This window comes from Dreissena polymorpha, chromosome 12 (assembly GCF_020536995.1).
Source record: "Dreissena polymorpha isolate Duluth1 chromosome 12, UMN_Dpol_1.0, whole genome shotgun sequence".
In the NCBI taxonomy this organism is placed as follows: domain Eukaryota; kingdom Metazoa; phylum Mollusca; class Bivalvia; order Myida; family Dreissenidae; genus Dreissena; species Dreissena polymorpha.
Window position 1 is genome coordinate 57,371,462 of NC_068366.1, and position 27,857 is coordinate 57,399,318.

General features: G+C 35.1%; 2 protein-coding genes across 4 annotated transcripts in view; both read right to left on the reverse strand.

Annotated features, from left to right (window-relative positions):
* Positions 1–4,895, reverse strand: part of LOC127853102 (nuclear migration protein nudC-like) — a 40,549-nt gene extending 35,654 nt beyond the window's left edge. The window contains exon 1 of one of the 2 annotated variants that reach the window (XM_052387307.1): positions 4,722–4,895. In XM_052387307.1, the coding sequence (XP_052243267.1) occupies positions 4,722–4,793 (72 nt within the window). In that variant the 5' untranslated portion in view covers positions 4,794–4,895. The remainder of the gene's footprint in view (positions 1–4,721) is intronic. The other variant, XM_052387306.1, reaches the window with a different exon arrangement.
* A 12,481-nt stretch (positions 4,896–17,376) lies between these two features.
* On the reverse strand, positions 17,377–27,435 carry LOC127853956 (uncharacterized). Of its 2 annotated transcripts, none has more exons than XM_052388825.1 (3): positions 27,319–27,435; positions 24,783–25,470; positions 17,377–20,055 (listed from the first exon to the last, which is right to left on the reverse strand). In XM_052388825.1, exons 2-3 carry the CDS (start codon positions 25,439–25,441, stop codon positions 18,723–18,725), a joined length of 1,992 nt encoding a protein of 663 aa, XP_052244785.1. In that variant the 5' UTR covers positions 25,442–25,470; positions 27,319–27,435; the 3' UTR covers positions 17,377–18,722. The 2 variants fall into 2 exon arrangements, with proteins under 2 accessions (XP_052244785.1, XP_052244783.1); XM_052388823.1 differs by lacking the exon at positions 27,319–27,435 and adding an exon at positions 26,659–27,059.
* Positions 27,436–27,857: the final 422 nt, after the last annotated feature.

Below are 27,857 nucleotides of genomic sequence, written 5' to 3' on the forward strand. Positions count from 1 at the left end.
CATAAGAGAAGTTCAGTATCAATTTGAATTGAATCGGTGTAGAAAATCTATTTTTAGTCGTGGCGACCTTGACATTGGAGATATTGACGTGATTCTTTCGTGCGACACACCGTCCCATGATGGTGAACAAATGTGCCAAATGATTTTAAAATCTCACAATGAATGACATAGTTATGGCCAAGACAAGCTCATTTATGGCCATTTTTGACCTTTGAACTCAAAGTGTGACCTTGACCTTGGAGATATTGACGTAATTATTTCGCGCGACACACCGTCCAATGATGGTGAACAAATGTGCCAAATGATTTTAAAATCTGACAATGAACGACATAGTTATGGCCCGGACAAGCTTGTTCCGCCCGCCCGCCAGCCAGCCAGCCAGCCAGCCCGCCCGCATTCGCCAATCTAATAACCAGTTTTTTCCTTCGGAAAACCTGGTTAATAAGATGTAATTTATTTCAGAACTTTTAAATTGTCAATTTAGAAAAAAATAACAATGCTAAATTAATCCAGAAAAGTATAACATCGGTTTACTATGCAACGCTTTGCACCACAACAGACGAACGCAAACTGTATTTTACGCTGTTTATTCTTCCACATTTAAACCAGATGCTTTACATTGAGGTCATGTAATCGATTTATATCTACACAGCGAGCGAATCGAGAGATATAGAAAAATTGAATAGTGGTTGGATTTAAATTGCTCTGGCGTGCAAAATTCAAAGTGTCATTACATAATTTTTACGGAACATTATCGAGAAATGAATTATCTACACAGGTATGTAATTATTATTGCAATCCGTTGATATTAAGTTAGTCAATATAAATTGCCGCCATTTAGTCTTTTGATGATTTTTGCTTTGGCAGACTCTTGGCGTCAATAGTCTACTCTATCTTTTTAATAGCGAGAGTTCCGACACGAATTTCGGTCGCATCACTCCTGAATTTAAATGCACACATATTTGTGACTATTATGAAAGAACGTTGCCTAAATAGTATATAATGAGCAAAATATATTGAAATCTACCTGTTAATAAACTATATTTCAAGTTTGTTTCATCCAATATAAATCCTTGTATAGTAAAGGTTCATGTTATCTCCCTTGGTGGACGTTAAATTCAACTATGTTTGTAACTGAGTTCGAACAAACAAAGTGTGCAATATGCACAAAACAGTAAGAAATGAAATTAGAAATAATAGTCATAAAAAGAAAAAGAAGCAAAAGAATAATTATAACTATTATATCTCAAAATATTTAAATCGACAGTAACGAAATACCCCAAAAGTAATAGGTACGAAATAGCTATGGTACGAAATAAGAACAACAACAACAATGCCAAAATGGTTGCCTTTGAGAAAATGCAGTGTTTTTTTTGGATGAAATATTCGGAGGTATTCGGCCCCATTTCAACATCTTTAGAGTATATATTTTTCCCCCAAATATTTTTAAAATTCCCCTCTCGGAAGTGTTATTCAATTTTAATCAATACCTCATTTAAATACGTCTTTCGTTACGAATTTACTACAATTTTCCTGAACTGCATCCGTGTGTTTACTTTATTTTAGCCTTTACCGCAAACCGTACGTAGTTCACTATCACGACTTTCGCTTTACGACATCTACCGCAAACCATACGTATTCCAACATGTCGCACAACAACAAAAGCTATCGTAAAAAAATTGACAAATCTGTTTTAACTTAAAAATAAATTGATTTTCTTTTCAAACAAGTACAACTTAAAAGTCAGTCTTCTTCAAATGCCGGCAGTGAAACGCCAGAAACGTCCGGTCAAGAGAGTGTTAAAAGACTGTTTAGTTTGCTCAACCTGCTTTGCACGCCACAGAGAAACAGGCTTGGGGAAGCTACACTGAAGTCCCTGATCAGACTTTGTCTGCACACGGAGAGACTTGGTGAAGAGGTCACCAGAATAATTGATAAATTCGCTGAAAAGCCCAGAAATGTTGAACTTTGAACATGAACATAACATGTTAATGAATAAAAGAGTTTGAATTATGTTTTTCTCCCTCTGTATGGTGAATTATAGTGTTAAAACTTGATTTTGTACTGTTACTAGCTAAGCATAGAAATTTCCCCCTTTTCCCCATTTACGCGCGAATTTTCCCCCTCTAAGGGGACCCGACCCCCTTCCCCCAAAACTGAAAAAAAACTGAAAAAAAAACACTGAAATGATCGTTCAATGTCTATGATTTCGAATGAAATAAAGGTAATTTTTGTGATCTTAGTTCATATTTGTCAAACAACGGATAGATTTTAGATATATACACTTGAAAATACTGTAATTCCCATGATAGTATTGTATTTATTTTTCATTATGGTTTTTACAGACCGGAGTTTTAGCGTTTAGATTTATTCTGAACGCGTATTATTTCAGCTAATATTAAGTGTCTTGTATCGGGGCTTGAATGTTGCGCAAAAAATCCTTGCCCAACAATATAGACAAAGAAGGAAAACAGTCCAACACATTTTAAATGTCAGCCCGGTTGGACGCTCCAAATATTACCAATATAAAAAGTAGCTTAATATTTAAGAGCGTCAACAAGTTGGACAACTGTAAAGTTTTAAAACAATTAAACAATTAGCTAAAGAAACTTCAGCGTACAGTTTATATAGTATTGACATACCTGTTCGCTGAAGCTAACCCCGTATCGAAAGTCAACCAGAGTCGTAACATATTTATGTCACGCTATAAATCAAAGAATGCTCATTTTCTTTGATACATTCCAGGGGACAAAAATTCCACTCGTCCGCTCGTATTGACGAGTGAAATCTTGAAAGGACGAGTGAATTTCCCTACAAGCTCTCGTCCTATAGGACGAGTGAAAAAAAACTGATGTTAAAATATGTATTTTCTGACCAGTAAGACTCTTTTTCATTAAATAAAATCATTTCTTAAAGCATATCTATTCCGAAAGTAGAACGCGAATGAACCGGAAATTGTAATTGTAAATTTCATACAGCAGGTGCACGTTGTTATGCGAGACTGTGTCCCGGAGTAAATATTGGCTTTTTGGTGTAAACTTTGCGCGTCCATGTTGACAGAAACCATCTGACTTCATTCACTGTAAGTATTGATTTTTTTAAAGAATTATTTTACTGCGAAGTACCGTTTTCAACCAGTCTGAATTTCATCTGAAAAATGTCTGACATACGAGCGTTCTTTAAAGGGGGCAGGAGCGATGTTCAACCATCCGAAATGGAAAGCAAGCAAGCATTAGAAAAAGGAAAAAACAAATTTGTCTTCGTTTATTTATTTTGTGCTCCTCATAAATAAAGTAAGTTAACATTTCTTCTGTGATCAGCTGGCATGAATAACTAAGTAAGCAGCATTTTAGCAGTGATATAGGAAACATTGTTAGTCATATCAGTCCTTTGCAATCTTTCTTTCACACAAATTTGAAGGACAAGTGCATGTGTTTGCAGGACGAGTGAAAATTTTAATGCACTTGTCCTGCAGGACGAGTGCAATTTATAAATATTTTTGTCCCCTGCATTCCTAGATATATTGGTGAATGAATATAAATTACTGCATCGAGGAATATCTTAAGGTCTAAATGTTTCAAATGCATCTTACAATAGATGAAAATAACTCTCATCAGTCTGAAATTCACAATTTTGATGCCATTGTCGCTTTGTCACGTGACGAGTTTTCATTTGGATACTTTCGGATCGACCTTGACATTTTATGCTGAAATGGTCAACATTACTTTCGTTTTCTGAAATCTATTATTTGTGATTAACAACTTACGTCTGGTGGATTATAAGACTGATTTCAGTGTGAATCAGGTACTTTAAAATAATATTCACGTTGAGTTTGTATTTACACTACAATTTGTTTACAAAACAAGCAAGAATAATCTTAAATACCAGGAAATGTCATTCTGAATTTGAAAACACCGGAGCACATGGTATGTAACTAAAAATAGAAATAACCGTCATATGACCGTGAAATCTTGGGAGATTCGCATTTCAAGAAAGTCTGTCACGTCGCTGTTTTTCTCGATATGTAAGAGCAGAATAGATAAATTTTAAATGTTTAAGATAGTATTTTGGGAAATAATATATCATTTAATTGTGAAAAATGTCATTTTTTCCGATCAAGTGGTTGATTTGGACCAATAACTGCATTTAAAAGCTGTTTTGGACCGGTCTTTTTAAACTGTCAACTTTTCAGGAATTTCTGGTTGACTTTCCTAATGGGGTTGGTCCATAACTATAAAGTTGCGCCAGTCAAAAATCATAAAAAGCGACATTTAAAGTTATGGTAGCCAGAACTATTAAACAATATAAAAAATTATATATATTTTTTAATGCCTGGGGGATTTTCTTGAACAGTCATAGCGCACCAAATGGCTCCCATTCCTTGGAGAGATACACACTCGAGGGAACAAACCCAAAAAGAACAACAGAACATGAAATCAGGGCGAACGAACCCGGATTCCCACAGTATCACTATCAATTCAAATGCAATTGATCAGAAAGTCATAATCTACAGGAGAATCTTTATTAAAACATCAACAAACATTAAACTGATATAGGAAATCGGTTTAAACATCACAGATTATGTCGAAAAAATTTACATTCCCCACCCAGTTTTGACTTAGGCGTGATTCCGCCATTTTGTTCAAAAGCGAAAATATTTCGCGAGATAAATTCGCGAGATAAATTTGCGATGGAGACAAATATGTTTGCACTTTACATACCTCGGGTACGCCTCCATCAAGCTGTGTTGCCAAATTTAGCATAACACCGTCGAATTTTTCGTCATCTGCCATATTTAGTGTAAACGTAAAAGAAAATGGCGAGTTCTGTCTTGTCACTAGTTTTCGAGATCAATCTATATATTCGGAGCACTTCAGTCGTTATTGGAGCATGTGACTGTGCGATAGGATACACTACACTGATAGCTTTATTTGTTGGACTCCTAGATACATTTGTAATATGATAATAGGTGCTACCTAATTTACGGGCAAAAGCTTATTTGATGTTTGATAAAAATAACACGGGTAATATATGTCTGCACATTATCATGCAACAAAACATTCAATTTCTTTACAAAACAATATGTAATTTAGCAAAGCAATAAAATATAATTTGTTTAAATCTTAAACAAGTTTATGAAGCTATGCTTTCTGTATAGTAACCCCTTGTACTGTTTTCAAACTCTTAAACATGTATTTCATTTTTTGTTTCTATTTTTCAAAACAATGTTAGAATTTAAAAAAAAATCTCGCGAAACTGTGTTTTATTGATGTTTTCCATATGCAGGGATGCCATTTATGTTTAAGGGTGAGATTATTTCTAAAACAATTTTATTTAACTTAAGCATAAAAAAGAAAGGTGCCGTACTTCATTATTTTGGTCACATGTCTAAATCATCGACATCGTAAATGTATCCCCTGCATATGTAAATGAAAAACTTTTTGTACTTAATAAATGTTAATAATTATATAAATGCAACAATGCTTGCCGAAGTGTTTGTGTCTATCTTGAAAGAAGTGCATAGACCTCATTCACTGCGCAAAATTACACAGACCAGAAATATCACCTTTGGCTTTGGACACAATACTCTTTGCATATCTTCCGCACTGTTAGAGCTTATGTCATGAAATGTAGTAAACTTATTGTATTTTTCTGAATCCTCAGGAATTAACAGTTGGTAAAAACTATCGCTTATGGCATACCAGGGCTTTCCTTTGACCCGAGCTCCCGGGTTTTGACGCTTGAAAATTACAGAATACCCTAGTTTGACTCTTGAGAAAATTACGTCATGCGTCACATTTGACCCGGGGGAATGTACCGACTTGCGTCAAAGAGATCAAAAGTTATTAAGAGTAATTGATAATTGGCTTGGGGCGGAGTATCTTTTGGTAGACGCTAACCGTTATCGCCCGTTTCCAATCATTGAAGCACAAGTCCGCCCAGTAGGCGGAGTTTTGCCCATTGAGGAATCTAATAATGACCAATTAAAACACGGCTGGTTCGATGACGCGTGTATCAACGTTCCATTATTTATCTGAGCGTTTGTTATCAGCTGTTTGCAGAAACGACATGTATTCAACCCACCAAAACAGAATGGACTCACCCGCATCAGTTTTAATAATATCCAATATATAATTATAACATCCCTATCCACAATATTTTGAGAAATACTTCCACAATATGTCAGAATGTATTTCCAATGCTGAATACAGTGTACCCAACCCTGTTTTATTCCATGTTTGCTCCGTTCAAAGATGCGCGAAAGTTATGCTGGCATATGTACTGTCTACAAAGTAGATTTACACGCTTTGCATCAGAGTTGCTAATAATAACCATAGAACTGGTATAACTGACCGTGTGGCAAAGTGACAAATTTGGATGCTGCATCTGCTAATTGATTACAACATAGGTGTTATAATTGACCATTTGAGACGGCATAGAAAATCGGCGTGTTTGTCGCACGTCCTCGGTAAAGATGGCACATGAAATAATTAAATCCGGATTTGAGCCGTCCAGGGTCAATTTTGAGATGATAGGAAATCCAATTAGTTAGTTTAAGGAGGTATTTTGATGGTAAACGGCTGGCACTGACATGAGAAGTAACTGACGAAACATCTTTTTGTTTTGTTTTAAAACATCTTCGCTACTTTCCCAAAACCGTACCATTCTACGAACGTTGCTATAGTTGTCCGCCAACTATAAATTATCTATTAGCAAAGTAAAGCACTGCAATATCATACTTAAAACAATATGTCAACCGAATTATATATTAATTGCGTATTTGCTAGGTTACTTATTACTGGCTTTCATTTTCTGCAGACAAACAAAACACATATTTTATTTCATTCGCAAACGACGTATCTCTACCCGTTTTCGGATACGGTATGGTTCGTCGATTTAAATTTATTTCCAACGGTCTTTATAACATTTTTTATAGAATGACAAATACACATACAGTGTTACGGATGGTCTGATTGATAAAATTTTGCATTGTACTCTCAAGAAATTGCACATAGAAAGAAAATAAAGAATAACAATAAGCAAGGACTGGAGGGGCTTTGCCCTCTATTCCCTTTATCCTACGGTCTCTGAATCTCTGCTTAATTTTCCGTATTTCGAATTTGGGACAATTGACACCCCTGATATATATTACATGTATGTCACCACAAGTGCGAGTGTATTTTTCACAATGTTGGTCACAATGTATGTTTGCATTATCTCTTTTATTGACTGGAATATATTAAGAAACAAGGGACAAAATTGTCACAAAACCAGGTTTTCATTGTGAAAAAAAATCTGATAAAGGAAGACAACTCAAACTGAACTTTTGAAATGAACAAACAAAATTAACCCCCTTTGTAAGTTTGTTTTAAAATAAATCTATTTTTAGTCGTGGCGACCTTGACATTGGAGATATTGACGTGATTCTTTCGTGCGACACACCGTCCCATGATGGTGAACAAATGTGCCAAATGATTTTAAAATCTCATAATGAATGACATAGTTATAGCCCAGACAAGCTCATTTATGGCTATTTTTTACCTTTGAACTCAAAGTGTGACCTTGACCTTGGAGATATTGACGTAATTTTTTCGCGCGACACACCGTCTAATGATGGTTAACAAATGTGCCAAATGATTTTAAAATCTCACAATGAACGACAAAGTTATGGCCCGGACAAGCTTGTTCCGCCCGCCCGCCAGCCAGCCAGCCAGCCAGCCCGCCCGCATTCGCCAATCTAATAACCAGTTTTTTCCTTCGGAAAACCTGGTTAATAAATGTTTAGATATTTGTAAATTTGTTTCTTTATATATATATATATATATATATGTATATATATATATATATATATATATATATATATATATATATATATATATATATATATATATATATATATATATATATATATATCAGTAATTCGCTTTAAGTACAAAAGATCATTGACTCTCCTGCGTTATTATTATAACTCATACAAATTTGATTTTGACTCTTGAAAATTTGGTCCCAAGAGTCATTGACTCTTGAGATTGGAGGTCTAAGGAAAGCCCTGGGCATACACAGATTGAACATTACTAGGTTGGTGCTAAGGAGAAAATACTAGTAGCAAAAATTTAGGTTTATGATGAAGACCCACATCATAAGCTTAACGCTAAATATATGAGTGTACCTGTCACTTTATGTGTGAGACAAAAAATAAACAACAACATACTTATTATCACGAATTTACTGTTATCAACAAGAATTGTTTTACCAGTAAACAATTAACCAAACCATATTTAAATAAAATATAATCAAATATTGTTCACCTGAATTTAATTACATTATTTCGTTTATTTTCATTTCATTTAATTCATTTTCATGTTTTGAAAGTAAAAATATTCAGTCATGGAATGTGGCATTAAACATATAGACAGCAGCTGCGTATTGCATGTGAATGAGGCAGTTTCCACATGAATATGATTATTAAATAACAACCCGATTATTAAACTGCATGTACATCCCAATTGATTAAAGTCAAGTTTTTGTATGTTCAAGCTCATCAACAAAATAACACATTCAGTATGTTCATTTATACCCCTATCTTCTCGCCCTTGTTTCTGTGCACTCAACACATGTAGTATTAGACACACTGTTATGAGTTTGCATATATTCGGTAAGTTCTTACCACGCGTTTGTTAGTTAAAAAAGACGCTCAGTCATGGCACTAAATGTCAATGAGTTGACTTCATCAAAGATGTAGAACCAAAAAAAATACTCCACTAATCCAGTACGCCTTCTATGAAGAAATAATAACAAGCAGTCATCAAATAAAATGAATACCGTATCCTACACTTTCGCTTCTTATATGGTCTTCAAAAGTAAGTAATCAGTGGTAATCAGAGACAGTTGACAAGACTAAACTTCTGCTTTTCAATTATTTGCAATTTTGTCAAAGTGTCAGCATAATGTGCAAAATAATAATGGTAATACACAACATGGTCTCAGGTGTGTCAAATGAATTTTTAGGCAAGGATTATTTATTATAGGTATAATTCAATGGTACAGCACACTCTTTTGTAATTAAAATGTTGCAAAGTGTGCTACTGGCACTGCATTATGCACATTTATATTTAAGCAAAAATTAACATTCATTTATATATTAAACAAGAAATCTGATACTTAAAAACAACTTAGAAGATATTGTTTAATGTACAATGTATTACTCAAAGTCATCATCACACAATGAGACAAAACAATGGTCTCTAAACAGAGTGTGCTTTTTAATTGTGGCATACATTTTATGAATTAATACTAGTAATAGAAATACAGAAAAAAAAACGTCTAGAGCTGCCTGGGAACTATCATTTTTAATATCAACAATTCATTTGACATGCCTGATTGCAAATTGTTAATTTCACTATTCTTTCACATTGTTTTCACACCTGATATTTGTTATGCTGTATATTCTTTTTGTTTACAGACATACAGAGTCTCGTCACAATAATTGCAGTTTCTTTACAGTCCACTAACGTTGAACATTACAGAGTCACAATTGCTAATGTTTCAGTCCCGGTCAAGCTTTTTAGGTCCAGAATTGCTTCGTTGTTGAGTACAAAGCTCAGCAGAGCAGAATGTTGTTGAGCAGAATTCTGCATGGAATGTGTGAAGTCCAGCATTTGACAGAGCAGCTTCTAAAAGAAAATAAAAAAGAATCCATAAAATGTACATATGAATTAGTCTATTTCCAATGTGTATGTAAGGGGTTATGGAGGTTTCGGTAAATGACAAGTTCGGTAAATTGATTTATATAGTAAAAGCCGTGGAGGTTTCGGTAAATTGATTTTATAGAGGAGGTATACCTACAACGAGGTGTTAATGACACCTATTATCGGCTTACAATAACATTAGGGGCATTTATTTGCAAACTGTGGATTAATTTTGATGTACATTAATTGAGTTGTTTGGCACTAATTAATTTATCTGTTTAAATGTACGGACTTGATTTTATCAAATTAGAGATGTTTGCAAAGTGTTATTATTAATGATCCAGGCTTGCAACCTATTCATATTCTAACCGATGGAGGTAAATTATATATTAAAAGTTTATCTTTAGGTCATGATCGTTTTGTATTTTATATATGTTTTTAAACAATTAGTTGATAAAAACCTTAATTTAAGCGTATCAGTTAAAAAAAATATAATAATGTGGCTCTTACAAGAGGTGGCCTCCACGTGGCAAGAGCTGGGCAACATATTCATTATGTTAGCAAACTACCTCATGTTTATATAATGGTTAAGTTTCGGTGGTTTAAAATACTAAGATCAAATATGTTTGTTTCTTATATAAATAAATTTCTTGCTCCTTTTTCCTACAATCAGGTCAGCACATAAGGTATTATTCTTAAAATAATCTAGATATGTATGTTTAGATCGTGAACATGCTTTAACACTGGTGGCCGAGTTTTTACATACACGACCAGTAACTTTCAAACTGTGAAATAAACAAACGTTTTCCTTCTTTAATCATGTTTACAAAAAATACTGGTGGTGACATCAAAGGATGTTTATTTGTGGTAAAAATAACATTATTATGTAATTGTGTAATTATAAAATTATAATGGTCATTGTCAAATAAGAAATGATCATCAGCCACATCAATGCCCTGGGACCATCCACAGCGGTCCACCACATGCTCGACGACGACAAGTCTTGAACGATGAACGACTGATATGGTTGAAATGTAACATTAAATTGAATTGTGTCGTACATGTATCTCATTTGTATTAGAAATGTAATTAAATTAAATCAGCATGCGGAAAATCTGAATGATAATAATGTGTCGTATTAATATTGTAGTGTGTCCAGAATGTATCTTATTAATATGTGATTACTCCCTCATTATTGTTTTGAATGACATGAAATATTCAAATATATATATTGTATCCATGTTTTACTTGTTGCTAAATAAAACGGATTACAAAGTAAATCAGTTATTATTTTTTATTGAACCGATTTGTTTAGGCAAAAAATGATATCAGTTATTTTGGCCGTAAAACACATTGTTCCAGTACAGTAGCCAGGTGCCTGTGTATTAAGTTGATAAGATAATGATCATCACAGCAGCTTGCTATTACACAGTGTATTTATTCTGCTGGCGTTGTGTTAGATGTCATTTTTATTAGTTTTCAATTATGTGTATCTCTTCGCTTAACTCAACGTTCAATGGCACGCGCACTTAACATAATTATAAAACATAACGCGTATCATTATATTACTTTTTATTAATTACGTACACGTATTAAATTTTATATATTGTTTTTTTTCTTGTGTTTTTCTCAACCAGAAAGAAATAATAAAACATATAAATAAATATAAAATTCAACATGAAATCATTTTTATTAAATCATATTTTACAAGAAACTTTTTAAAATAGCATTAAACTTAATTGAAGAGCTTACATTGATTCCGCCATAAATCATTACTTCTTATTACTATTATGTTATTTAAATAAAAGCACCAATTAAAAAAACAACAGTATTGCGTTATTTAAATCGTAAAATTAACCAAAAATTTCCTAACAGAATTCGTTTTTCAGAGGTAGCTCATTCATTTCCCTTAATTCTTTACCTTAGGCATAGCATTAATTACTCAACTCAAAATTAATCCACAGTTTGCAAATAAATGCCTCTAATGTTATTGTAACGTAAGCCGATAATAGGTGTCATTAACACCTCGTTGTAGGTATACCTCCTCTATAAAATCAATTTACCGAAACCTCCACGGCTTTTACTATATAAATCAATTTACCGAACTTGTCATTTACCGAAACCTCCAGCACCCTATGTAAGCACAGTTTGATTGTTTTACAGTTTGAAACAGTTTGGTACGAAAATGATCGAGTATGAGTCGGAGATACAATATTGTTTACAATCACAACGTAACTTAATACATCACAAAAGAAAGGGTCTTGAGAATAATCACGTAGACTATACTCAAGAAATAACTCAAAAACTTAATAAAATGATAACTTTTATGTTCCATTAGTTAACTGAATAATAATGACCTTAATTTGGCTTAAATTTAAAATCGGCGAAATTTTGTATGTGCCGAAAACAGTTCCCATGCTATCAAAGGTAATCTTTAGCAATATTACATGTATATAGATTGATGTTTTATGTAACCAAACGCAATATTTTAATTGAATAATGACTTACCAATCGAGTGCATTCCATTAATTTATTAAATTTCAACAATGTAAACATCCACCAGAGTATGTCAGTTTCAATTTTTACTTCTTCATGACGTATCGGTAATGTAACGACTCGCCCCCTTAACGACTCGCCCCATAACGACTCGCCCCACTTTTTATAACGACTCGCCCCACATGTATAACGACTCGCCCCAAATATATAACGACTCGCCCTATCAAGATAAAATGTTATATTATATATGGTAATATAAATGAAATCAATTCATAATATGAATTTAAGGTTCGGCATTGTTTGATAACCATCGTTCATAAATTTAGTTTATAAATATTTAAGTATATAATTTCCCCTTTTACTTGTTGGTTCAACTGTTGTGTGAAGAGGCGAAGCTACTGAATACACAGGTGCGGTTAGTGAGAGAGGGAAAGTTGAGGAGACATCAGAATAAACAGACACTTCAGGTACAGGGGAAGCTCTGGGGAGTGTGGAAAAGATACAACGAGCGTTCCATCTCAACTAGTCAGCTGCTGGACTTGTGTTCAGCCATGTACGGACCTGTGTAAATAGTTGTTGTTGCTGTTGTTGTTGTTGTTTGTGTAAACAGTGTTTTAATTTGTTATGAATAAAACGTTTGAATAAAATCATTTTCATAAATTCAATGTTGATAATATTAAGATATAATTATATTGATTACTGATGTATTACTGTCTTTTTGTAAACTTTTCTTATTAATTCAATGTATTGAAATTATTATACACACTGCGTAACTTTCTATTTTTATAAGTTGTTGTTGTTGTTGTATATAAGTACATAAGTATCTAATAAACCATCAACACAAAAAAAGTTTTTCTTATATATTTCTCTTTCTATTCATCTGTACTTTTTACATTTAACATAGATGCTAAAAATGTAACAATAAAAATGCTGGGAACGAGTCGTTATATATTATATACGCAAAAACATAGTTATGTTACTGTGGTAACGCATAATATTAATTGCAAGATTTGATAAAATTCCAGGTGTAGAAATCTTGAACATATCATGCAGGATGCGATACAGTATTCCAGTTTCTGTTGAAAGTTCCTGAAAAAGGTGAAAGTTAAAGTAAAGCATCTTAACAAATTTCATCAAACTTCTAATTTGCCAAATCTTAAGATATTTTTTCAATACCCCACCAGTTTTTACCGACTTAAAACACAATAAAATCGAAATTAAATAAAAATCCTACCATATAAGTAATGATGGGGCGAGTCGTTATCTATGTGGGGCGAGTCGTTATACATGTGGGGCGAGTCGTTATAAAAGTGGGGCGAGTCGTTATAAAATGTGGGGCGAGTCGTTATGGGGCGAGTCGTTAAGGGGGCGAGTCGTTAGTAAACCGACGTATCGACGAAAGCAGTGACGTCACACAGACATGTATAGTGTCGACGAAAGAAGCGCGGCCGTTCATGTTGTGAACAAATTAAACTTTTAAACAATTGTTTATTTATGTAAAGGGATAATATTTACTATAGAATATTGGGTTCATTGAAGAAGTTAATTCGAAACAAATCTTATTTGGTATTGTAAACCGGAAGTACGCAAATAATTTAGACGGGTTATCTTTTTGAAGATTTTGTTTAGGTCAAAATACACTAAATAGTTTCCCTATATAATTCAATGTAAAAGCGACAACTTTGAGCGAAAATAAATGCAACATTTTGCACATAGAGACCCCCATAACCATACCTTTTCTTAAAGGACATTCTAAGCGGAATCGATTTATGCAATAAAAAAGATATGGCATGTACAATGCAAGAAAGAACTTGACACAAATCAAAATCGACTGTTTTTGCAACTTTTTTTTTTCGGCCGTTTCTTAGTGGAATGTAACCTTTTCTAGTGCAATGGTTTACTATAGTCTTCAAGTGTATCATATTTAAGGGATTCAGTAGTGAACACCTATTCATGCCCTACCATTATCTCCGCAAGGTAACACCCGAATAATGGTAAAAAGTGTAAAACATGCCTTCCTGTCAACTATGATATTTTTTTAGAGAGTACAGCCCTACATGAAGCGATCATTTAGTGTATTGTAACCTATAAGACAACGTTTACTGTTAACATCGCGAAAAATAAGCACTTCTCGATACTTATAAACCTATTTTCTATGTGCATGCCAATTTTCAGACCGATCTTTCACGTAGAAATTCTTGAAAATGCATTTTATTATAACGCCTGATAAGCCATGTGGCTTTCGCGTTCGGAGCTTTGATTTATAACGGGCGTTCAGGCGTAAAACGATTACCCTAAACAATTACAATCGGTCAAAATACTGGAATATTGTTACAAGCTATGTAGAAAAAGAAGTAAACAACTATTAAAACGTGTTCATGAGCTCTTTCAGCACAAATTGTTGCGATTTGAGATGCTCAAGACGAGTTTTTGTACGTTTTTTTTCTTATTTTCCTCTGAAAACGTATTTTTTTCTTAGAAACTCACGATGCTCCTTAAATTCGTGACACAAACGCATTTATTCCGTGCAATTTGCAAAAACGCATCATATCTCACTAAAAAAATGATGATTTTCTGTAAATACAGCTTCTTTGTGACTAGGCCTGGTTTTGCGTTTAGGTCATAATACACTAAATAGTTTCCCTATATAATTCAATGTAAAAGCGACAACTTTGAGCGAAAATAAATGCAACATTTTGCACATAGAGACCCCCATAACCATACCTTTTCTTAAAGGACATTCTAAGCGGAATCGATTTATGCAATAAAAAAGATATGGCATGTACAATGCAAGAAAGAACTTGACACAAATCAAAATCGACTGTTTTTGCAACTTTTTTTTTCGGCCGTTTCTTAGTGGAATGTAACCTTTTCTAGTGCAATGGTTTACTATAGTCTTCAAGTGTATCATATTTAAGGGATTCAGTAGTGAACACCTATTCATGCCCTACCATTATCTCCGCAAGGTAACACCCGAATAATGGTAAAAAGTGTAAAACATGCCTTCCTGTCAACTATGATATTTTTTTAGAGAGTACAGCCCTACATGAAGCGATCATTTAGTGTATTGTAACCTTAACAACATCTATAGCTTCATTCGGTATAGCGTTTGACGAAGTGCCTATGTGCTCCAGCGCTCTATGATTTTCCATCGCGAAAATAGGTGACGGCAGAAATTATTTGACTTGTATCCCTATAAGGTAATGTCTCTTTGTATTTCAGAAAAGTGATACAAATAAACGGTCAACGCCCGCTTCGCGGGCTTTTGCCCGTATAATTATATTGTAGCTAATTAAGTATCATAAAAATAGTATATCTAAACTCGCGTTAAACGTCTCATTTGTGAGGCATATTGTCCGAATATTCAACGCTGTTGTCTAAAATTTTATTGCATATACGGTCAGTTATTTTTTGTTGTATTAAACATATTTGCTAACAGGTGGCAGGCCGCCGCCCGTATTCTTTGAACGCTGTTCGTGTAGTAAAATTTTCGCCGCCCTTCCCATTAGCTTGTAAAAATGGTTCTCCTGTGTTGCTCAAAGTCGGTCGCCCTTTTTGTCGGTCATAGCCATGATCAGCTAAAATACTGGCCCCTAGTTCGCGCAAATTAACGGCCAGTATAGGCACTTAGTCCGCGCAAATTAACGGCCAGTATGTCACAAATCATGTCATGTACAATTACCGATAGGGATAAGTGTCTTTGTGCTTTGAGAGATCACTTAGTAAAAACGATAAATAATCAAAATGTTTGTAATCAACACAATAAAATAGGGGTTGAAATATTCGCGTTGATATTATTATCTGCATAACGTAATAATTAAATATATTCTGATCTTGGAATTTTGAAATATTTTTTATTTAAGAAATATGTCAGACAATGTATTTTACTTATGTATAGCCATCAATGCCAAACGATTTGGAAATAAGCGTTTTTAAGAGGCTTTTCTTCAATGTCTTCAAAACTATCATTAATAATCATCTGATTATTTTTTTTAAAGTTTATTAAAGCAAAAATGGTTTGCACACTCCACATAACGGTAAGTCAATATTTCTAAAAAAAATCTTAATAATAATCTTGCATCATCTGACAATTCTTGGTGTTGCTACCATTGTTATTGCGCCATTAAAATACACTATAAACAAGGGACAAAATTGTCACAAAACCAGGTTTTCATTGTGAAAAAAAATCTGATAAAGGGAGACAACTCAAACTGAACTTTTGAAATGAACAAACAAAATTAACCCCCTTTGTAAGTTTGTTTTAAAATAAATCTATTTTTAGTCGTGGCGACCTTGACATTGGAGATATTGACGTGATTCTTTCGTGCGACACACCGTCCCATGATGGTGAACAAATGTGCCAAATGATTTTAAAATCTCATAATGAATGACATAGTTATAGCCCAGACAAGCTCATTTATGGCTATTTTTTACCTTTGAACTCAAAGTGTGACCTTGACCTTGGAGATATTGACGTAATTTTTTCGCGCGACACACCGTCTAATGATGGTTAACAAATGTGCCAAATGATTTTAAAATCTCACAATGAACGACAAAGTTATGGCCCGGACAAGCTTGTTCCGCCCGCCCGCCAGCCAGCCCGCCAGCCAGCCAGCCAGCCAGCCAGCCAGCCCGCCCGCATTCGCCAATCTAATAACCAGTTTTTTCCTTCGGAAAACCTGGTTAATAATATAATCCCGTAATAGGAGATGACATTGCAGCGACATATACTTTTTCGTTTGTTTGTAAAAAATGTGTGTAATCAGTTTACTGAACGGAGTAAGTTCAAGTAACTGCAGACTGTTAAACTTTTAAGTAAAAAAAACGGGACTTAAGTTGGTTAAAAATAAATGCACACGTGCAAACCTATGGGTAATTACTAATATAATAATTTTAAACGCGGAACAACACGCAAAAGTTGGTACTGGTATTCTATTTCCAAATAAGGCATACCGCTTACTATTTGACAATTTGAACGATTGGATACAATGGACATTGGAATATTGCGTACAAGAGTTTGCCTTGACTTTTTGGTATTTGGATATTTGGATACTCTGATTCTTGTAGCTCGCCCTTAAGTTCCGGATTTCTACCCTTAACATTCAGGTTAAAGTGTACAACCCATGTCCAGATGCAACTAACATACGGATGTATTTCACTTGTAAGCAACAGAAGGCACACCAAACAATAGTAAAATAAAATAGTTTTAATAAAATCAACAAACGGAATACACTTCAATCAACTATGTATAGATGTATTTTATTCAATCTATACATTTTAAAAATAAAAAATAAAAGAAGAGGGCCATCAGGCCCTAAGGCGCTCACCTGAAAGCCAAAGGAACTAGACTATTCTGAAAAAAATGCAAGCTGATTAATGAAGATTATTTTGGACCAAAAAAGTGACTTTTAACATGTTTTTGTTATATTTGACCTTGTGACCTAGTTTTTGAGCTCATATGACCCAGCTTCAATCTCTGGCAAAATTTCATTGGGACAAATGTTCTGACCAAGTTTCATGAAGATTGGCCAATAAATGTTGCTAATATAGTGTCAACAAGTTTTCACTAAAGCCAGTTATTTTCTCCCAGACAAGATTGATACTATCTTGGTAAATATGTGGCCATTTGTATTTCATTAAACAAGACAAAGCATTAAGATCCGGTTAAAGAAACGGTTTACTTAAACCACATGTAGTTATATATGATATCATTTTTATATTATTAAGATGTTTGCATTCACTTTCGATGGTATTTTATAACAAAACCACCGTCTTTACAAACCTAAAGGTAAATCTCGTGATCCGTATAAATAGTATACACCAGATCATTCAATGCATAGTATTAAAGTGGCTTTTTCACGTTTTGGTAATTGCCAAAATAAAAAAAATGTGTCAGATTCGCAAATTTTCGTTGTAGTTACGATAATTGTGAGGAAACAGTAATACTGAACATTTACCATGCTCTAAAATAGCCATTATATGCATGTTTAGACGATTTAAAAACCTGACAATTATAAAGCGTTGCAACGCGAAACGATTTAATAATTTGGAGAGTTTTATTGTTGTCGTTATATTTTGTGATACTACAATGCTTGCTTAAACATAAAGTATAAAATACATCACTCATTGCATGAGTATGGATGGCCGAGTGGTCTAAGCGATAAACTTTTGCTCCAGCGGTCAATGGTTCGAGCCCAGATGAGGATTACTTTTTTTCTTTCTTTAATTTTATTCTTTTTTTCTGGAGCTTTTTAGATCCATTGTTTACATTAACAATATAAAGCATTAAATTACAAACTTCAAAACATGCAAAAATCTGTGAAAAGGCTCCTTTAAATAAATGTTGTTGTTGCTTCGACTTGACAGTTAACATGCATAACATCGAGCATCACTTGTAAAATTTACTTTTGTATAAAGTTATTGAGAAAAAATACTCAATATAATTATGGCAACGATATGGCTGAGACAGGAATTTTGTGAAGTATAGAGTGAAAATCACAGATCTCACTCCACTTGAGCAGTTGCAATGCGCTAATTTTATTCAAATTCGAATGCATATATATAGTTTCCATTTCGCGTCACTAGCACGCGCTCGTTCTGCCTGTCGAAGCAGACGGACACCGGACTAGTGACGTCATCGCTCGGCTTGACGACTTCGCCGCCTTTCTCCCCATTCTTCCCGATCATGACCACATTGTGCGACAAGATGCCGGTAACCAGAAGATTTCCGGAGCCGTCCGTGCAGACGCCGTAGGCCCCTTTAACCTCTGACCCCTTATAGCGCCACAGCAGTCGACCTTCCTTGCTCAATGTCACGACCCCTTTTCTACTGTCCGCAACGTGGATCCGGTTCCCGTCATCGCTCGTGGTGATATCGCGACTTTCCGAAAATATCACATCATCGTGTTGATCCCTCTCGATGGTTCGCACGTGCTTTCCGTCTAATGTGTACACTAGCACGCGCTGGCTGCCGTCGGATATGTACATCTCACCGTCGGCAAGCGCAAGGCCGAAGCAATTGTGATCTACTTCGACAAAACGCTTTATTGTCAATTCTTCGTCGCTCTGTACGAAACAAATCGTTCTGTTACTAAGACTTGCCGCGACCTCCGTCTCATTAACTCTGTACAGGGATCGTGGGGAGGCGGGGAGAGGGCATTTTGCTATAATGTTGTAGTTCATTTTGTCCATTAATTTGAGCGAGTTGTTTGCATTGTCTGCTAACACTATGTTACCATTGCCATCTATGCAGGACCCCCAGATAATACAGTTTTCGTCACCGTCCAGCTTTACGTCATACTTTTCACAGCTTTTTACATTCGCGAACTTTGGTTTTTGGTCTCGTATGAACCCAAGACCGGGTAAACCGTTGAGAAACGACGTTATCGTGGAATCGTTTCGATAGAAAATCTTCGTTTTAGCTGTCGTCTGTTTTATTTGCTTCATAAGAGACTCAAAATCTAACACCACATGTTTACCGAACGTCTGACTGACCAGTAACCTTGATTTGTTACCATCTGCGATCTGAAGCTGCAGTGACCTCTCTTCAGCACTGACCTTTAGGGTCAAGGCCTTAGTTATCTCGGCTTCAACTTGATTGACAAGGTCTTTGTGTCTTGCCTCTACATCGTGTATAGTCTTCTGCTCGATTTTATCGATCACCTTTTTCAGATACAACCGGAAGTCCCGGATGGTTTCCATGGCAACCTGTTTGGAAGAGTCAAGGTCAGAGATTACCGTCTGACACATGGCGATGACGTCATCGATATTTCGCGTGGTTGCCCGGACGTCCGTCTGAGTTTTTTCTACTCCGATCATATCTACGGTTTCTTGAGCAATGTCTGGAACGTAGTGTATATCCCCGCATAACCTGAAATGGATATGAGGATAACCCTAGCAAGACGATTTTAAACCTCAAACTATCACATTAATCTCCCTTATGTCGTCGTGCTGTAAATCAGGGGAAGCCGAACGACCGTCGTAATTGTACGGTATGAGGGACATGTATCCTGTTTTATTGCAGATCAAACGCAAACTTTAGGACAAGCGTTGAAGCTGAAAAATAGACGTGTACGAACACAATATGACTGAATTACACTGCAGATAACCTGAGTTGAATTGATCACAACAGCCAATTAAGATAACGACTGTTAACTTATGGATAAAGTTATTTAGGAATATTTATTTTGGGCCCTTTAATCATTGTGTGTATGTATATTGAAGAGAAATCCGAGTTGGCGCATTGAGAAACTATATATTCTATATTTACAAAGGATTCATATAAAACGCCGCCTTGTTTATGTGGCCGTTATTAGAAGCAACTGTATCAGCCATTAATTACTCTTGGCAGTTATCCCATAGCCACCGATTAACGTGCACACTAGTTAATTGGGGACACTAAATATTAAAACTAATTATATCTTAGCAATTCATGTCTATCACCGTACCATGTCACATAGCTATTTCTGCGGTTGGCTTCGGAACAAATTCTACCAAAACTTAATGCTGCATACCACACTGTATTACGCATGTAATGTTGCGTGTACTCAATTAAATGAATGTCAATGAAACAAACAATAAACATTGGCCGTGCTCTGTAAAAAGGGGGTTTAATGCATGTGCGTAAAGTGTCTTTAAAGTGACACCGCTTTTTTGGTATTTTCCGTTAAAAGAATGTATCTTCTTAGCAAAAATCCAGTTTAGGTGGACAGTGTCGTCTCTGATTAGCCTGTGGGGACTACACAGGCTAATCTGGAACGACACTTAACGCACATGCATTAAACCCCATTTTCCCAGTGTGCGACTCAAAGACATGGCCAACAGCTAAAGATTAACAAAACTGCATTGTAATCGTTGGGTACAATAATCGATAGAAAACAAAATACATGCTTAATATGAAGGAGTGCCTCCAACAGTATACATGATTGACTAAGCCGCGCTCTGGGAAAACGGGGCTTAATGCATGTGCGTAAAAGATAGTTCCAGATTAGCCTGTGCAGTTCGCTCAGTCTCTGGATGTGTCACGTACAGCTTGTTGTTTATTTTTTACAAAAAATACTGTATAGTTATTTCGATTATTTGCGTGAAATCTTCATTATTGTATCAGGAATTGGAATTGACTTGATTGGATTGTGAAAGCGTGTAAAACATCTGTAAAAAGAAGACCATCGTGCAAGTCCGTTAACTTATCTTCATTGGTACTTCAAACGGACTGCCCACGTTAAACAATCATTTTTTCAATCCGCTTTGTTAAGTGTTAATTCCCACAGCATGGTTTTATGTGTATGTTGATAACAAATATCTTACTCTGACTAATTGATTTACCGATTGACATAGGCGGTTTGTATGGAACGCCAAAACTTCCTTTTGTTTAAAGAAACTGATATGTTCGGTAAGTTGTCATATAGTTGAGTCAAGCCGACCATTTGATGAGTTAAGTTGACATTTTGTTGTGTCAAGTTTGCTTAACGTTGAGCCCAGTTTTCATTCTGTTGAGCAAAGTTGTTATAGGGTTTAGCTAAGCTGTGTCAAATTGGCATAATGCGTAGTAAATTTGACATAATGTTGGGCCAATATGGGATAATGTTCAGTTAATTTGACACGAAGTTTAATCGAATCCGCATTATGTTGAGATCAGATATTGACATATGATTGAGTATATTTGGCATTTCGTTGAGTCTATATGAAATGAGGTTTAGTTATAAGCGTTGTGTTCGGTCAAAAGGCAAGTCTATTGAGTAAATTTGTCATTACTCCGGGTAAAAGTAACATTTGATTGATTAAATTGGCACTATATGTAGCAAAAAGTATGATATATTATGTCTAAATGTTTTTACTTGATGTAAAGTCGGTGTGTTATAATGTTGCGATCCAGAAATAAACATTCGGCCGAATATAATCACTGTTCAGTGATTGTTCTTATTTTCGGTAAGGATTATATAGCACACTACACAACGTTATATTGTTTGAAGATGTTAATACCAAAACACTACATCTAACATCAATGACTACACTCAAAGCCCAACGTGAATTACGTCTGATATAACTTCATGCTGACTTAACTCAGTATGATGACAACCGAACCCAGCATAATGTCTGGACTCAACCGAATGTCAACTTCACCAGCCAACGTGCAGATTTGACCGAATCTTATACTAACGTGACTCAGAATAATGAAAACTGGACGCAAACTTAATTACATTTGACCCAACACAATGGCAACTTGACTTTACATAATGCAAATCTGAATAAACGTAATGCCAACTTGACCAAAAATATGTCAGATAGACTAAACTTAATTATAACTTAACCTAACATAAGGTTAATTTGACTTAATCTAGTGTTAACTCAACAAAATGTCAACTTTACAGAACATAATGCCAACTTGACTCATTCAATTTTTTTGACGCTGTTCAATGCCAACTAGACTCAATATAACTCATATTCCAAATATACTCAATCTTAAACCAACCTGACCCAACATTATGCCAATATGACTCAACCTTATGCCTGTTTGACTACACCAGGGCTCAACATTAACGGTTGTCCTATTGCCCCTGGCAAGTAAAAGTTGGGTCCGGGCAAGTTATTTTATAATCTAGTTGTCCGACCGGGCAAGTGCAAAAAAGAACAAAGCATTTAATTTAGACTTTAATTAGACTTTAATTGCTGTAATCATTTTGTTAAATGTGCAAAAATAAAAAAGGTTCTGTGGTGTATCATTTTGATCTTCATTACAAAATATGAGGTTAACAGTTAATGTGATATTTCATGTTTGGGCAAATGGCTTTACGTTAAGGTCAAGTAGATTTTCTAAGTACTTGCCCAGCAGGGCAAGTTGGGTTTTAGGTTAATGTTGAGCCCTGTACACGTTATGCCGTTTTCACCAAAAGGACTCAATCTTATGTCAACTTGACCTCACACAAGGTATGTTTGACTCAAAATAATAATGCCATCTTAATTTTACATAATGCCATTTTCACCCTACATTATGACATTTGGACCAAACATACTGTCAAATTGACTCAACCAAATGGCAAATTGACTCAACCTAATATATTAAAGAATTAACCGAAAGCCAACGTGACTCAGCCTTATCCTATTTTGACTCCACGTCATACCACTTTGACCTTATATAATGCCATCATCAATCATCATAACCTCAACATGAATCGACGTAATGCCAACTTACCAAGCATATCTGTTTATCTCAACAAAGTACAGTTAGTTTTGGCGTTCCATAGGTTGGAGGCGGAGATATGGTACTGGGTACGTTTATAATGTTTGCAACCATAGGCGCTCGATGTCAATGACAATGTTTTTTTGTTTTTGTTTAGTTACCCGTTGTTTATTATAATTCATACACATACTAAATTAATAAAAATCTTCCGACAAACCGTCTTCTTAAAAAAAAGTTCGACTATGTACATAGATATTGACTATGTACATAGTCGAACTATCTTTTTTTTAAAGACGTTATTAATTTAGTATGTGTATGCATTATAATAAAGAACGGGTAACTAAAAAATAAATAAATACAAAAACAACAACATTTTCATTGACATCGAGCGCCTATGTTTGCAACGTCAACCCATGAAGCTACATCCAAACAACGCTTCAGCACCATTCGAGATCCCGTGTGAGCCTCGCTTTGTGAAAATGGGGTTTAAGGCATGTGCAGTCCGCACAGGCTAATCTATGAAGACACTTTCTGCATAGACTGGATTTTCTTTAAGCCGAGACTTCCTTTAAACCCAAAACATCTTTAAAAGCGGAAAGTGTCGTCACTGATAAGCAGTCATCACAGGTTAATCTGGGACTACGCTTTCCGCCTAGACAGGACTTCCGTTTTGCAGACTTTCTTTAAACGAAAATTTCTATGAAAGCGAAAGACACATGTTTATCTGGGACGACACTTTACACACATGTATTAAGACCTGCTTTTCCTTGTTCATATCATTAATCATTAAGAAAATTCAGCGTACGTGGTTTAATGCAAGCGCACGAATCACGCGTCAGATTGTGCAAATCATTATAATCTAATCGATTTAATGCAGGGTGGACGTGTTTACCCTCTCCGCGGCAGTGTTTCATTCTTTCGATATATTTATTTAGTGAACAGTGTTTGCGAGGCGCCTCAAGTGAGTCCAAACAATAGTAGTCTATACAATAAAACAAATTAAGATCGCGCTATTGAATTCTGTTACAAATAAAGTTAATAAACACAAGGTGTATTCTATAACGATACATTCAGCTTACATGTATGTTAAATCAAAGACCTATCAATATAAAAATGTATATTGATAGGTCTTTGGTTAAATGTATATTATGGTATGGGCATAGCGCTTACATGTACACGACTCATACAATAGAGAATGTATCAAATACTGTTTTTATAATGCGTATTAAAGTGATATAAATATGAAATATACCGGTACTTAATATCAAGAATATGTTATTAATGGTGTATGCATAAATTGACACGGCAATAAAAAGCAATAATTTCCGTATGGTTACACACTCGTTATTGATTATTCATCTACTTAATACCGTAAACGCACAGTTAAGATCTTGAATAAGAAACTCGAAATATCTTACTTATAGTGAGGCAGAAAACACAGGGAGCACGCGACCACGTCATGGTTCCGACAATACATGTCGATCAGCTTCGTCGGATGTTTTGGACAGTACTCTATCGGCAGCACTGGTGCGCCTTCCGCTTCCGGCGTCCGGGCGGCGCGCAGCTCCTCGATACTGACCAACAAGTGCGTCTCGAGAGCGGCGAAGTAGCCGTGCATCGTCTCGCAATGGTCGCAGATGTACTGGCTGCACTGCCAACAGTATTTCGTGGCAACTTTTATTTTGGATTGTTTCTTGCATGCCTCGCAGTTTATCTCCTCTTTCTGAGCGATCACATTTTCCAGGCTGTCTACTTCCGTTTCAACCGGAAACTCACTATTCATTGTAGTGTATTGAAAATCTATTCCGTTCGTATTTTCTCGACCAAGCTTCCCCGGATCTGACATTGAATGATTAAATTTCACGTGATTTGAAATCCCCGAATCTAAGTGTCCGTTATCAATCCTTTCGTGATTGATATTTTCTTCTTGAAATACTAATATCCCGCGATTTGATTTCACCGGAACTGACGGATCCAAATGCTCACTGACTGATTTTCCCGAATCTGATTGATCTAATATCTCGCGGTCTGATTTTCCCGGATATGATAAATCTGATTTTTGTCCCTGTGACTCCATTCCACACTGTCACGTACGACTGAAGTGGACTGAAACATATACACAAACTTACTGACATCACATAACATACTAAAAACAAACGGTTGAAATCCGGATCTCCATTTTTTTGTGGAAAAACCCATTAAATTCGTCGGTAAAAACAACAATGACCGTTTTTTTATCCGCCAATTATAGTTGCATTCAAATGATAACGGTTGATTCGCTTTTTGATTTTGAAAGGATTTTTTTTAACTTGTTAGCTGTGTTTGTATAGAGGGATTAGTGTTTTTTTCCGCTTTCAATTCCATTCCCGAATTAATCGCGGATTGCGCTTGGTTATTGAATTGAAAATTCCACTAATTGATCGGTACAAACAATGCTGGTCCATTCTATCCTCAAATGTTAGTTTCGTTCAAATAACGAATGATACGATGTGTGATTTTGAAATGATTATAAATGGTTTGGCTTTGTTTTGAGATTAATGGGTTTTTCCAAAAGAGTCTTTCAAACCAAGTACGGTACTCAAGCGTCGAGTTACCAATTCAGAGACGTATCTCATATGAATTGCAAACTAAAACAGAGTGTACCGATATATGTGCTCTTTACTAATTATATCATTTTATTAATGTAAACATATCAAATTTCTGTACATTTATTAAATGCATAATCAATTTATCTTGAATTAAATAGCCATGCATATAAATACATTCGCCTATTCTAATATTTTCAATGTGTTTTTTAATATCGAGATATTAAAGGCCTAACAGTTCATGTACAAACACACCGATATTGTTAATTGGGTTAGCACAATCGTTATAGTTATTATAAGCACACGCATTATTGTTATGTTATGCTTAGTTATCGTAACATTATTACCTGCTCCGATTTTCAGTTGAACAAGTCAAGTATTTTTTTGGCAAATATATTAGTACATAACCAAACAACATACATAAAACATGTAACAGAAGTGAAGTTAACCTTCCTTATAATATCGGTGTTTGTAAGAACAGAACAGTGTGAAGTGTTTTCGAAACATTATGTTAATTGAAAACAAACACACTTATACATGTTATTTCAAACACGAAGCGATATAAGCTTTATTTGCAATAATTCTTTTAAGCAAATAGCATGCACCATGTACACTTACAGTTAGATCGAGCATGTATTATTATGGAATTAATACACCCATTGAAAATACGAAACGTTATGCAAGATTTGTCCAATGAAATTGTATTTACCTTTTCAATGTAAGATGATATCCTTTCAGCATCTATTTCACTCCAAACTTAACCGTTTAACAGCGTCTTTGTATCCCATTTCCAGATAAAATTACACACACACACGTGGTATAATTGAAGGGTAGAAACGAAATAATGTTTATATTTTATCATTTCACAATCATAGTTAAGGTGCAAGTATCTAATCCATAGTAAATACACAGATGACAAATACTTGGTTTCGAATTAACTTCCTTACTATATCTGAACCTCGTAAACTGTTAATATGAATGTGCTTATGGTGTATGTCCGCAGTTTCGATTTGCTCTGGTTAACCGTGGTTAATTAAAGTAACTCTAGTGTAGTATAGTAGATGTGCTGGTAGAACGACTATGAAACAACTATTCTAGTATTAGGCAGTCTACATGTGTAACACCGTGACTGTTAGTAGATTACCCAATGTAAACGCAATACGGGAAATGTAGTAATGTAATTGACGGTAAGGTATATGGCTACAGCTTGTATAGGTTTACGGATTGTGGTTGTAACAAAGCCGCTTCACTATACTCTTGAGCTAATGAACACAGAGCTTAAATCAATGTGTATAATAGATACGTCTGAAGTAAAGGTGTTCATGATCATCATTTATAAGCAATGTGGCTAGATAAGAAAACAGCATACCTCGCGTTTTCCATTCATTTTTTTTGCTTTATTGTGTCGCTTTTATTTTCATTCGAAACGCTTAGTGTGAGTACAGCTTGAAAACGTAAGCGTTAATGAAACGTTCATGACGTCATGTTGCCAAAAGACGCGTGTCAAATACAATTTTTTGTAACTGCGTCTTCTCAAATACATATCGGACTTAACCCATTAATGTCTAGCGTCCCATATTTGGGACACCTAGGAAATCTGGTCAGCGTTAATTATTTCATTAATAAATATACAGTTATCTCTGTTGTGGGGCTGTGCCATCAGTCCTTTGTATCAGGTAACACCAATAAGAGATGAAACAGAAAGATATTTCAAGCATTCATAAGGCTGCATTTAACGACAAGGGGCAAATTTTCCTTGGACAAACACTTACTAAAAAAAGGTATGTATTTATTTATGCTAAATTATACAATTTTTGTAAAAATGACAAAATTATATATTTGTAATATTGAAATATGTGTTTCTATAATGTACACTCATGGAAATATAAGTATTTACTTATTTTCCCT

Excerpts from the sequence above, each read along its gene's own strand:
- LOC127853956 (XM_052388825.1), bottom strand. The coding sequence starts at position 25,441 with ATGGAGTCACAGGGACAAAAATCAGATTTATCATATCCGGGAAAATCA. Across the intron at positions 20,056-24,782 it reads TGTTTTCTGCCTCACTATAA|GTTATGCGGGGATATACACT; the intron begins GTAAGATATTTC and ends TATCCATTTCAG.